At 39.7% G+C, this 12,628-nt stretch overlaps 2 protein-coding genes across 7 annotated transcripts in view; both read left to right on the top strand.

The window, feature by feature from the left end:
• LOC146321230 (protein MTSS 1-like) overlaps nucleotides 1–3,793 on the top strand; it is a 58,531-nt gene extending 54,738 nt beyond the window's left edge. For 5 of the 6 annotated variants that reach the window (XM_084726293.1, XM_084726288.1, XM_084726292.1 and 2 more), the window contains 3 exons: nucleotides 690–849; nucleotides 955–1,212; nucleotides 1,675–3,793. In XM_084726293.1, coding sequence (XP_084582419.1) covers nucleotides 690–849; nucleotides 955–1,212; nucleotides 1,675–2,234 — 978 coding nt within the window. In that variant the 3' untranslated portion in view covers nucleotides 2,235–3,793. The remainder of the gene's footprint in view (nucleotides 1–689; nucleotides 850–954; nucleotides 1,213–1,674) is intronic. The other variant, XM_084726289.1, reaches the window with a different exon arrangement.
• A 5,620-nt stretch (nucleotides 3,794–9,413) lies between these two features.
• LOC146321229 (transmembrane protein 65-like) overlaps nucleotides 9,414–12,628 on the top strand; it is a 50,880-nt gene continuing 47,665 nt past the window's right edge. The window contains exon 1 of the mRNA XM_084726286.1: nucleotides 9,414–9,728. Coding sequence (XP_084582412.1) covers nucleotides 9,434–9,728 — 295 coding nt within the window. The 5' untranslated portion in view covers nucleotides 9,414–9,433. The remainder of the gene's footprint in view (nucleotides 9,729–12,628) is intronic.

Here is a 12,628-nt window from a genome sequence, read left to right as displayed (position 1 = left end):
TATTTATAGCACATATTCACTTTTGTACTCTGCTTCAATTATCTTTTTATTTTATCTGCATAATAACCTTTGTATTCCCTGTTTAGGGTTTGCTAGTTTTATTAAGTCACTCTTACGTTTGTTTATTTATGATATTGAATTCTATTATATTAGTGTTATTTTAATAAATATAACACCATAATATAACAATACAGTATTTTGTGAAATTATAGTAAAGCATTTGTTCAACCAAAGAAACCCTGTGTCCTTTAAGGGTTATTATAACTTGAGATGTTGTTGTACATTGATAATCATTATACTTTGTAAACTTGCTTGGAAACATTTGAACTTTGCTGCAGCTGGTTGCAAATTGCCACAAAAAATCTGAATTGTTCAGTGATTTAACTGCCTTTTAACTCTGCCAAAACTGGTCAAAGCACATTAACGTGGGTCAGAAACATTTCATGCTGTCAGTGTTGTTTAAACTGCAGGCGACCTCATATTCAACTTTTAGCAGGCCAACGTTTTTGCAGTTGTGGCATTTAGACCACATGAATGAGCCTCCTACCACTAATGTTCCCATTTAATGACTTTAATGAGTTGTACCTAATGCTTTTAATGGCTGCAGTGAATTGTACCTGGTTGTATGCAGTCAGTCAGACTTTCAGTCCTGAGTATCAGATGTTTTTGTCATTGGCTGTTTGCTGCAGGCTGGTGATATTGAGGCCCATGAGGAACTGGCTCTGGCCTTATCCAGAGGTCTGGAGCTGGACACACAGAGGTCCAGTAGAGACTCCATCCAGTGTTCCAGTGGCTACAGCACACAGACCAACACACCCTGCTGCTCTGAAGACACAATACCTTCACAAGGTAACACAGTCTCTCTATGTACACTGCCAACCTGTTTGAGATTAATCCATGATATACGTCTCCTTGTGCCAGCACATTGTTTACCTCTCTGTGTGTTCTTTCTAGTGTCAGACTACGACTATTTCTCTATGGCCGGAGATCAGGAGTCTGAGCAGCAGCAGATGGACTTCGACAAGTCGTCCACAATCCCTAGAAACAGTGACATCAGTCAGTCGTACCGACTCATGTTCCAGAGCAAGCGGCCAGCCTCCACAGCTGGCCTGCCCAGCACACAGGCTCCTTACCCCGGACAGACAGCCTACCCTGTAGGGCCCTATCCGTCCACACCCATCCACACTGGAGCCTATCCTCCTACACCCACAGGTACAGGCTGCACTGATTTACATTATTATATGTTTGTAAGGTGTCATGTTGGTTTATGTCAGTAACAAAGGCTTCTGTGTCATGTACGGCTACAACTAAAGATTATTTTCATTATTGATTAATCTGCCAATCATTTTATTGATCAATTGATGAGTTGTTTGGTCCATAAAATGTCAGAAAATGGTTTAAAAAAATGTTGATAGCTGTTTCCCAAAGCTGAAGATGAAATCTTCAAATCTCTCTGTTGTTCACAATTTTTTCAGTCCGCTGTCAAAGAGGACTAAAAAAAGACTCAAAATTATGAATTGGTTATTATTCATCAAAATAGTTGGAGATTAATTTAATATGTGAGAACTAATTTATTAATTGACTCATGTTTGCAGTTCTAGTACAATATACTTAATTAGTAGTAGACTCATGTTGTTAACGGCTTAAATGATCATTTGTGTTCTGTCATTGCAGGCTCAGGTCAGGGTTTTTATTCTGGATCCAGCTCCCATAATGCCTCTGGCTCTTATTCTACAGGCCACAGCGGTCCGGTTATTGTCACCCCTGGGGTTGCCACAATCCGCCGCACCCCCTCTTCAAAACCTTCCGCCCGCCGTTCAAGCTCCGTCACAGGTACAGGCCCCATCCCCATTCGTACTCCTGTCATCCCAGTGAAAATCCCCACGGTGCCTGATATGTCAGGAGCAATTAATGGGAGCAGGAGTGCAGAGGAGATGGCAGGAGGGGGAGGAGGAGGAGGTGAAGAAAGCCCAGATTCTCCGACATTTGCAGGAGGTGGGGAAACTGATACGCTGCCTATGGTGTCCTGGAGCGGTCAGGCTACAACCAATCCTCCGAGTGTACCTCTGCCCAACCAGCAGCACCTCCAGAGTGAGACAGGGCAGGGAGGAGGAGGAGGAGGAGGAGAGGAAGCCGGAGAAGGAGGAGAAGGCAACATGCTGGTGGCCATCCGCAAGGGGGTTAAGCTCAAGAGAACCCTCACTAATGACCGCTCCGCACCACGCATCGCATGAAAGAAACATGAGCTCATTGAAGTGACGCTCAACCCTTCAATGTTTTTGTAAATGAGGCTAAAGGCCGATAGAAACACCATGTACAGAATCAAAAGGCTTCTTATGCTAGTATGAGAAATCAATTACACCTCTTCTACATGTCTCATTCTGCACATTTCCACCTGTGAGAATCCCTCACTGCAGAGGCCATCTATAATGATTCAGAGAAGAAAATATATAGAAATGATGTAACGCCACGTTATCGGTTTGCGCCTAAAGTGGATCACAGGACAAATTGTGGTCGATCCTTGAGTAAGCTGAGTAATTGTACAAGCCTGTAAGGCCTATTTTCTCTCATAGGTCCTCAAATAAACGCTTTTGGCCTAAGCACTAAAATGTTTTTCCAAATCTGAGCCCACAGCTGTGTAGTGAAAAACATGAGGATCCCACAGTATGTCCATTTCTTTGACAGGACAGTAAGGTGTATTTTGCACACATGTACATCCAGTATTCTCTCTGAAGCAGGTAGTTGGATAAAGAAAATGTGTACACCTCTTCTCAGTGTAAGAAAACACTGTGTATTATATGTAAACACTCATTGTTTGGGGAGTGCATTGTACCATCGTGGGATGAATAAACATTCCAACTGCCAAGTGACTTGGCAGAAGGAACACAGCAGACAATGCAAGTACTATACAGCATCAAGAGAGCAATATTCAGGTGCACAAGAAAGTAGCAGCTCCAGTGGTCAACTTTAATCACACCATTGATTGCTTATTTGGAAGGATGCCCTAATGTCTGTAGGAGGTGCTGTGTCGTTGAAGTTGTCTTCTACTCACAGCTCAAACACTCGAACACGAGAGATGTCCACAGAGCCGACATGGACCAATAAAAAGCAAATGACCTGACTTTGTGTTAAAGTCGAAGTTGTAGGAGACCACAGTGTGACTAAAGTGTCACATGGTTGATGCCGTGACAGTAAGAGACACTGCAAGCTACGGCCTGATTTGTTTTAGTTGCTTTAGTATTTACATGATGTGTAAATCATTTTTGCACGTCTCTGTAGCTGAGGATTGTCGGTGCTTCTCGCTCTCTGTATCTTTGCTACTTTTCCTTCTGCTGCTCCTCCACAGTGCCACAAACACATCTGTAAACAGGATTTCATTTAATGATCATCAAACCCCATTCGCTTTGGATCTGAATTGGTTGTATTTTTTCCAGTACGAATCTCGTTTAATCTGCAATATCTACATGCTGAGCTTTGTAGACCTTCTCAGTGGTTTGTGTTTATATATTAGCCCTTATACAGTATATTAGCCCTACTTTTGTAGCATTTATTAGCCATACTGCAACCTGCTGCGCATTGATTGCTCATAACATTACTAATCAAAGGCAAAGATGTGCCATGTCCAAACTCAATGTTAATTCAAATTTATTTATAAAACATTTTATAGAAGTTAATGAGGAAAATATTTTTTGATGTTTTGAAAGCTATGAGTAGAATGGTGTAATTGGTAATGCCATACTGTTATTATTCTTCTGTCCAGTTGCTGTTATATTAAACTTTTTGTTGGCTTTGAAGCGCATGTAGCGTGCATGCTCATGTTCTTATGATTAATTAGATTGACACATCTGTCATCTCCAGTTTTGGTGATATTTTTAAATTTTTTGTTTTGTAACAGCATCATATGTGATACAGAATGTGTCCCCATAAAAAATTAAGTTATCACTTCAACATCCATTTTGTAATTTAAGAAATACGGCGTGTTACCATAGGTACGTTTTAAAATATTCAGTTTTTATGTGGACAGTAAGATATTTTGGAGATGCAAGGCTTTTCCTCTGACTGCAGCGTTGTAGGACTATAGGCTAAAAGCAATTAATATCCATGAGTTATCGTCTGTATTTTCATTTGAATTTCAGTTCAAGCACTGTGAGACCATGGCTACTACAAGATGTATGAAACTGTAAATGTTATTTAGCTGTACAAGTCAACTCACACATTTTTAATTTATTTTCTTCTTTTTGTCTTTAAATCTTTTTTCTTTCTCAACCTATCTCTATTTTTATACTTATATATAAAATATCAGAGGAATAGAGTTGTTTCCTATATCCATGCATGTACTATCTGATGACGTGTTGTTTCATGAGTGAAATGTTCACGACACCACTGTCCTGCTATGATTCATTATGTCCCTTATTTCACACACACACACACACACAGACACACACACACACAAACTGCATTTTAAATATTGCGACAAAGTGTGTTCCTCTGACCTCCAGGTGTGAACAGAAGTCACTGAAAAATGTTTGTTTTATGACAGAGAGGTTTGCATCAGTATTATGACTTCAGATCGGGGGACAAGTGGTTATTCACATGGAGCGGAGCTGATGGCAACATGCAAACTTTGAACTGCTCCTTGATTGATTTAAATTTGCGTGTTTGTATCCCACTTACTTACGTCTGACTTCAGGTAATATGTTCATGAGCAATTTATCTGACAGGCATCTAATCAGATTTGAACAAATGGCATGCTGCCCACAATTTCTGGCATAATCTGACCTGAGTTCCCCAAAAATCTTAACACAAAATTAATCTCATTTATCTTTCTGTTTTTAACAGGATTATTATGTATTTAATGTAGTGGGAGGAATGGGAGCAGAAGAAGGGATTACATGAACAAAGATATAATCTCTGTTCCTGAATTAAACCCTTAGTGTGAACAGGAGGATGAGCCACAAACAGCTTGCATATTAAATACCCCTCTATTGTTTCATTTCAACAGACTAAAGATAGTATAACTACGAAGATGTTTTGGGAAACTCAGAATTCAGTTATTGATATTGTTTATGGTGTTAATATTTCTGTTTTTGTTTGTTTTTCTGGCCGTCCACCTGTCTAAAACTTGTATTATAAAACTGTAATTTCCATATTTAAATTGTTAGCATAAATACATATTATATCAGAGTTGCCAAATGTCAGTATATCCTATGAATAAGAAGTTTATAGTTTGTGAGGGTTTGAAAGTATGATTAAACCTGGTCTCTAGTTTTAGTTGTTAGCTTATTGTCCCCCTCCGAGGAGAGTTGACCTCTCTGTCTGTCCCTGTACAGTTCAACAGGCTATGGTGCAGTTTGTTTCACGAAGTAAAAGATTGTTATTTTTTGTGTAATGACAGCTTTAGCAATATAATAAAAATATAAATTTTGCTTTGGCTCACTGACTTGAACTACTTGAATGTGCAAATGTTCAACATCTGTGTGCAGTTTTGGGGTGTAGCTAACTACATGTAGTTTAGCTATGATTTGGTGTAGCTGAATCTTAGTGTAACTGCATTAAAATCGTCATAGTCTTTTCAGGAGTTCACTACTTTGACTAATATAGTTTAGGTAGTTAATTACAAACTATAATTCATAATTCTCATGCTGATTTTTGCCATGCGGTTATAGTATAGTACAGTTTCCCTTGAAATTTAGCATTTTCTTTATTCCACCTCAACAACTGCTCCCGGTCGTGTCTGTAAAACGTGTCCTTGAGCTGCCTTGTCCTTGTCCCTAAATCAAACACACCTACACTCACTCAGTGTCAATTCAGCTCTTCAGCCCTGTGTTAAAATATGAGGTTCCAGACTCAGATTGCGATATTTTTCTGTGATGTAGTTTAACTATAGTTTTAAAATAGTTTCCTCAAGTTTCATTTAATAAAATTTGACAAGGCAGGGTACAAAAGTGTAAAAACATTATTTTTAAGTAGTGAAACATAAAATAAAATACAAATAAAGCATAAAATCAGGTATAGAAACCTTAAAATTACAAATTTAAAACAATTTAAGAGCATAAGGAATAAAAAGAGTTTGTGCTTTTTGGTTTAACTTATTGGCAATATGTGGCAACCAACATTGTCAGTAAGCATAAAACCAAAAGCATATCCTTAATATTAGTGAGGAATTTGTAAAACAAGCTCAGTGCACATGTTACAAATGACTTATTCATTCTAGCAGTATACTTTTGCTAAACACTATGTGCACGTATCTGTATGTAAGTGTCAAATATCAGACAAAACCACCACAATAACTCTCAGGTCACATTTTCCTTTTAGACCTAAAGCATGTTTGGCTGGTCAATTTTCATCTCACATGCATTTTTAAATGTTAAGGGAAAAACATTTGTCAAAACAATATCACATCCACGGTGGTAGCTTTGAGGGGGTTTCTGATGGATCACACAGCCATCATCAGCAGATTCAATTCACTGGTTGCCATGGAAATAGATATTCACCTCAAGGACTTCTCATCCTTTTTGAAAAGTTAAGCTTGGCAATTTATTCTTGACCTTGAAAGCAGCGACTGAAACTCAGTCAGGTAAATAGTTTTTTGCTCGTGCCTCGTGTGGAGTTACTGCACAGTGAAGTATGTTCATTTTATTACTTGTGACCAAACCTTTACACTAACCCAGTCTGAAAACTGGCCGTAATGTGGGTGGTGATACTGACATATACAGGGTCAAGTCGAGCTGGATATCCTCAGTAAAAAGTCTTCTCTGCCTTTGATCAGGATGTAAACAGATGATGTGCTTGATTTTGGCCACCAGAGGCCGCTCTTGTCTGAGCTTCTCTTGACAGCCAAACCTCGTTTATAGCTTCTACTTGGAAAATGTATTACTCCTCCCATCCTCAGAGGCCTGAAAACACCCGTCTGATCAATAAAAGCACAGCCAAAACATTGAATCTGCCACTCACACAAGAAAGCATTGAAATGAATCAGAATAAGAACAAAGTTTTAGATTCAGACTAAAACAAACGCCTTTTCCTTTTCTGCTTCAAGTACAGACTTCCTCCTAGAAACAAATAACTTCCACATGCTGTCATATTTTCTTGGGGTGTGGACTGCAGCCTGGATGAATAACTCAAACGTCCCGTGTGCACAATAGCAGAGGGAGGGATGGGCACACACCCAACAGACACATACATACTTCTTTTACTAATCCTGCCAGACACTAGAGCCTGTCTGTCATATAGTATACTGCAGGGGCTTTCAAAGTGGGAGGGAGTTTCAGGGGAGGCTCGATGAATGGACATGAAAACATATTACATTAGTTGTCACAAGGAGGTGAGATAGCGATAGCATTCCCAGAGTCAGAAACTAATAAATTTCTTTGAACAGACATTTTTTATGTATTTGGTGTAGTCTGAAGTTATGTAAAACAGCATTATTAGGCTATCTATTTAATCAAATTACATAATCATGATCCCACAAACATACAGGAATTGAGAAAAACTAAGCAAATAAACAATCAAAGATGCTTCTTATTGACTCTTGCCCCTAAATGGCACAGTTGTCTCTCTTTGACATTAGAATAATGTTCATGTTTGGGTATAGAAATGTTAATCAACTTTCACTGAATTATCAAAATGAAGTAGGTGGATTCCTCAGGATGAATATGTTAATTGTCTGACAGTACTAGGGTAGACTGGGGACGGTTGAGACCTGGGACTGTTGCAACAAGTCTTATTCCTTCAATCAGGAACATGCAAGAGTGGTGATACTCATACTACACATGCTCAGTTAGACCTGCTCTCCACCAGAATTAACCAAAACTTAGTCTGAATCCTTGCTTTTGTTGACTTCTAAGTAACATGTTAACATGTGTGTACATCAGTGTGTCTAACTAACACATTAAGTTCTGCCATGTCTGCTTAGCCCGGTTGATGGTTGTAACATTGTGTTGCACAACCAACAGCAAGTCGTTGTGGGGCACATAAAAGGATAGTTAAACCAAATACAAATGTGTATTGTTTTTTTTTTAACATACACAAGTCTGGAGAGATAAAATTGTACAATAATAGTTCACATACTAGAGTATGACAAAAATCAGTATAAATGTTTGTTGCATTGCAAGTTCTTCCATTCTTTCTGTCTCACACTGAAATATCAAGAGACCAAATAACATCTGTAACATCTGCACATTGTCTGAAGATAGGCATGTTTTTAAATTAATATTACTATAATATTACTGTAATTTAAAAAATAAAAAAAAACAATAAGTTGCAATGATCCCCTGATCAAGTTGCAGCTGTTCCCGTGGTGGGGTCCAGTTGCAAATACATAGAAATAACTATTGTGAACAATATGTAATCACCATTAAATTTAGCAGGCAGATGTAAGTTTAAATGATATATAAAGTTTTGGTTTGTCTAGTTCAAATGCTGTCTGAGTAATTGAAAGAAATGCAAAAGGGGTTGCAACTGTCCCCAGTCTCCCCTATAATTGTCATATTTTAGTTTAACAAAGTTCCAGTGAAATATCAAAATTAAGTGCATGGATACACCTGGGTGAATGTCTTAATTATCTAATAAATTCATATTATAATCTGAACACAGTAGCGATAAATCATGGATTGATATAAATGACCTAATATTACACTTTAATGGCTCATAACAGTAATTTTACCGAAATATGTTAATATGTATTTTTTTCGTCATGACATACATGAATACTACTGACTGTGCATTGTGCCTGACTGTGTACTGGGTGTACGTACGCGTGTCGGTGCCGTCACAGTTACGCACGGAGGAAAGCGGCGCTGCTATTGGAAAATATTTTCGGGACTGCTGGATCCCTCCTCCCATCCGCCTCACTCACACCATCCTGTCAGCCAGAGGTTACTGCACACCAGCCGGGAATACGCTCGCAAAAATGTGATTTTTGTACACATGCTACAGACAGTTTAGGTGTTTGAGGTTGCGTGCGGACAAACACAACATCTCACTGCGGGTAAAACAAGAGCCGTGTCCGCCGGAGCAAACGCTTATCGTCAAGGTTTGTGCTGGAGGTTGTTGGACGGGACAGCGGAGCATCGACTGAGGTGCGTCCGATAACACAAGTTACAGTTTGATTTCTGGACAGCTGGAACATCTTTTCACGCGTTGTGTTCCCCGTATACTAAGATCGGATCGATGCGTTGTTAAATAATGTGTGACTGTTGTTGTCAGGCCCGTGTTGTGCCCTTAAATAACCCAGGCAGACTGCGTCCGGATGGAGGATGTGTAGGATGTTTTCACGCGATAGTTGCAGCGATCAATTCATATCATAGCACAGTTCTTATGTAATTTTTACATGTCATGTGAGTTTTGAGTTTTTCGAGGCTAAAAGTGGTAACCAGGCCTGTTATGTTGCCTTCTGTCAGGTTCCCAGCTCTTCTTTAAACCCATCCCAGAGATGCTGCCCTGCCTGCGGAGAGTCCTGCGGCCCGCCCTCTCTCTGAGAGCCGGCACTGGGTTGGCCACAGCCGGACTCAGCAGCCACCACGCACCGATAGCTCGGTTCGCCTCCGAGCCGCCTCTCCCCGTGCTGATGCAGCGGTGTAACCTCGGCACACACCCGCTGAAGGAGCCCGTGGAGCCCCTCAACTCGCCCCGGGGAGCCAAGGAGTTTATTTATAGTCTTCACCCGTCTGAGCGCACCTGTCTGCTGCGAGAACTGCACAGGTTCGAGTCCATAGCCATAGCGCAAGGTAGGTGAGGTGCTACACAGCAGTATACTGTGGCATACAGCTGGAAGTACAGCCATTTCTTTTAAGCAATACAAGTGATCGTCTGTAATGTACAACATACACACATTATCTGTTAATAACTGAAACTTCTTAAAGGAACAGTTCACCCAAAAGTACAATGTTTTTCTTCTGGCCTGCATAATGTACTTATGCACCGAGATACTGTTTTGGAAATATCAGCCATAGAGTATAATGGAATTAGAATAAACTGATTTGAAAAACTCAACAACAATGTCTCTTTCCAGAAATCATGACCCTTTTTTGATGGATATCTTCAAAATTGGCAACTGACAGCAAAATAATCTAGATGGATGAATAGCTCTACAGACAAGAGGATAAATGTGTATTTTTCATTTCGGAATGAACTGTCTCTTCAATCTGAGAGTGCTTTATCTAAATGAGGTCTGATTTATGATAGTGGTTTTTGCATCAATGTTCACCTCTCAGTCTAATTACTGCTGACACAAGCTACAGTTCCAGGCTGCAGCGTCAGAGACCAGGTGGTAATGAGATGAAGTAACCTGTAGTGTGGTTAAGAGTATGATGTCCAAGGCATGGTTTGAATTTCCTTGGGGGTAATTAAAGTCTTAAAAGTGTGGAGGTTGCTGTGGAAAGACTGGTTAAAGCCTATTTTTCCCCCCAATACATCATACCATAGTTCCATCGAGAGAGACGGCTAATTCCCACAGTGCTGTTCTGCAGCTGACCCTGATCTCTGACCTCTGACCTCCCTGTGTCCACATAGGATCTACTGGCAGGGTTCAATAATAGCATGTCACCATCACTGTATCTCATACATCATACGTTACCATCATTGTAACTATCCACATAATATCCACATGTTAACACTATTCACTCCCAACAAATCAGCATTTGATTCCCCACAATCCTCAGGCCCACTCCGTGTGAACCAGTCCATGAAGAACTAACATTATGTTACTGAGCTCCAGTTGGAAAAAAATATATATATACCATATCTGTGCAAAAACTATACAGTGATCAACAAAAAATGCATTGCAGTATGCAAATCCAAGTTGGAAATTACGTGCAGAGTGCAACAATTTCAAACTTTGTTCAGCGTTTTAAATTGCACAAAAATCAGTACGTCAAGGCTACTATTGACATAGTTAATGAGCTAAAGCTTAGCTAACATGAGCTTAACAGCTAAATAACTTTGTAAATCAATGAGGCTGTTACTTTATGACTGGTTTAGGATTCTAAATTCAAAGTTTAGGACTTGGTACTTGTCAGTCTTGACTTGGAACTTGAATGCAAAGACTTTAGACTTACTTGTGACTTGCACAACAATGACTCCATCCCTTCTTTGCTCAGATCTTTTAAATGCAGTATCAGATTATTTTCAGCAGTATATGTTTGACCATCATGCCGGATTAATGTCTTGCTTGTGGCTGTGAATATGAGTGTGATGAACTGTCCACTTGGACTGATGCTGTGTCATCTCTGCAGGGTGAGCCAGTACTATAAAAAATATAACACATATAACACCCAGTACACAAGTGTTTTTATATTTTATCAACCTGGCAGGTTACCTGGTATCCCAGTAGTTGTTATTCCATTTTTGAATAAAACTCTTCACATTTCTTCCCAAAACCTATTCATCATACAAACCTCAGATATATGAGGCAGCCAAGTATATAGAACTTGTCACTCTGTCTCTATTTGACACTATGGTATATGATGGTGGGTCGTGTTCTTTTCGAGACCCATTCTGGCATTCCTGACCTATTCGGTTCTCACTAAATGCTTTTAACTCACCGGCCTGCAGTACAATTTACCCAGTACAAGATACGATTCCTCCTAGTACAGCATGTTATGGTGAAAAGCCTGTTCCAATAGAATGGTTTTCAGCTGAGTGCAGGGTTGAGAGGCATCAGTCTGGCTTCATGAAACATAAGGATGAGATTATAAGAGTATAAGAGAAGGAGGAGGACTACAGTGGATGTCCCACAGATGGAGAGAAAAAGAAGGAAGTGGGTCGATCAATACCGAGACAGAGGAGAATAGAGGTAGAGAACGGGGAGAGACATGAATGATGAAAAAGATGCTCTACGGTACGTGAGGCTCTCTCTGGGAGCGTACTGCTGTCACCCTCTATATTTCTCTCCAGCAATAAAGTGCAGAGACTGAATTTAAAAATAGACTCTCATAATTGCGTCTCATCTCTGCCTCATTGTCAGATATCAGAATTGAATGAACAACGCAATTGTAAAAGTAAAAGTGAAGTATACGGTGGAAACTTGATCAATTCTTCTTTTACTTTACCAGTGAAGCTACCGATAAAGATATCAGATCCAACTGAGCCCTAGAACTGTGGATTAAAGATTTATTCCTGCAGGATTATGAGGGAAGTAAGTCGGGTTTTCAGTGGTTTTGTTTACTCGAGTGTTTCATGATGGACAAATGATTCCTGTCTTTTGGGACACCCTGCAGGGCAGCTTCAAATATCTATCAGCCTCAGAAGAAGTCAAAATAATCCCTGAAATCTCTCACATCCTCTGCACCAACATTTTGAAGCTTATCCCTTTATTTTATGTGTACTTCTTCCTTTTAGTTCACTGAACTAACAAACTGCTGGACTCACAGAGTGCTGTACACCAAGCTCCTTTAAACCATATAGCGACAGGCTGCTCAATGCTGAAGATATGCACCAGTTACTATGAATAGTGTCATATCTGTACTCTTTCTTCTCAGCATACAGTATGTGAGATTCTGAATAACAAGTAGCAGTGACATGCACAAATCACAGCCCAGGCTGTCGGTAATATAAACATGCATCTGTCGATGTGGCTTGAAAAGTTTAATGTTTGCTCAGTCTGATTTCAGTTCCTTTAAATGCAGTT

This window comes from Lutjanus erythropterus, chromosome 9 (assembly GCF_056507025.1).
Source record: "Lutjanus erythropterus isolate fLutEry1 chromosome 9, fLutEry1.hap2, whole genome shotgun sequence".
NCBI lineage: Eukaryota > Metazoa > Chordata > Actinopteri > Lutjaniformes > Lutjanidae > Lutjanus > Lutjanus erythropterus.
Note: the sequence above shows the minus strand (reverse complement) of the source record. Positions and strands in the feature narration are given on the sequence as shown.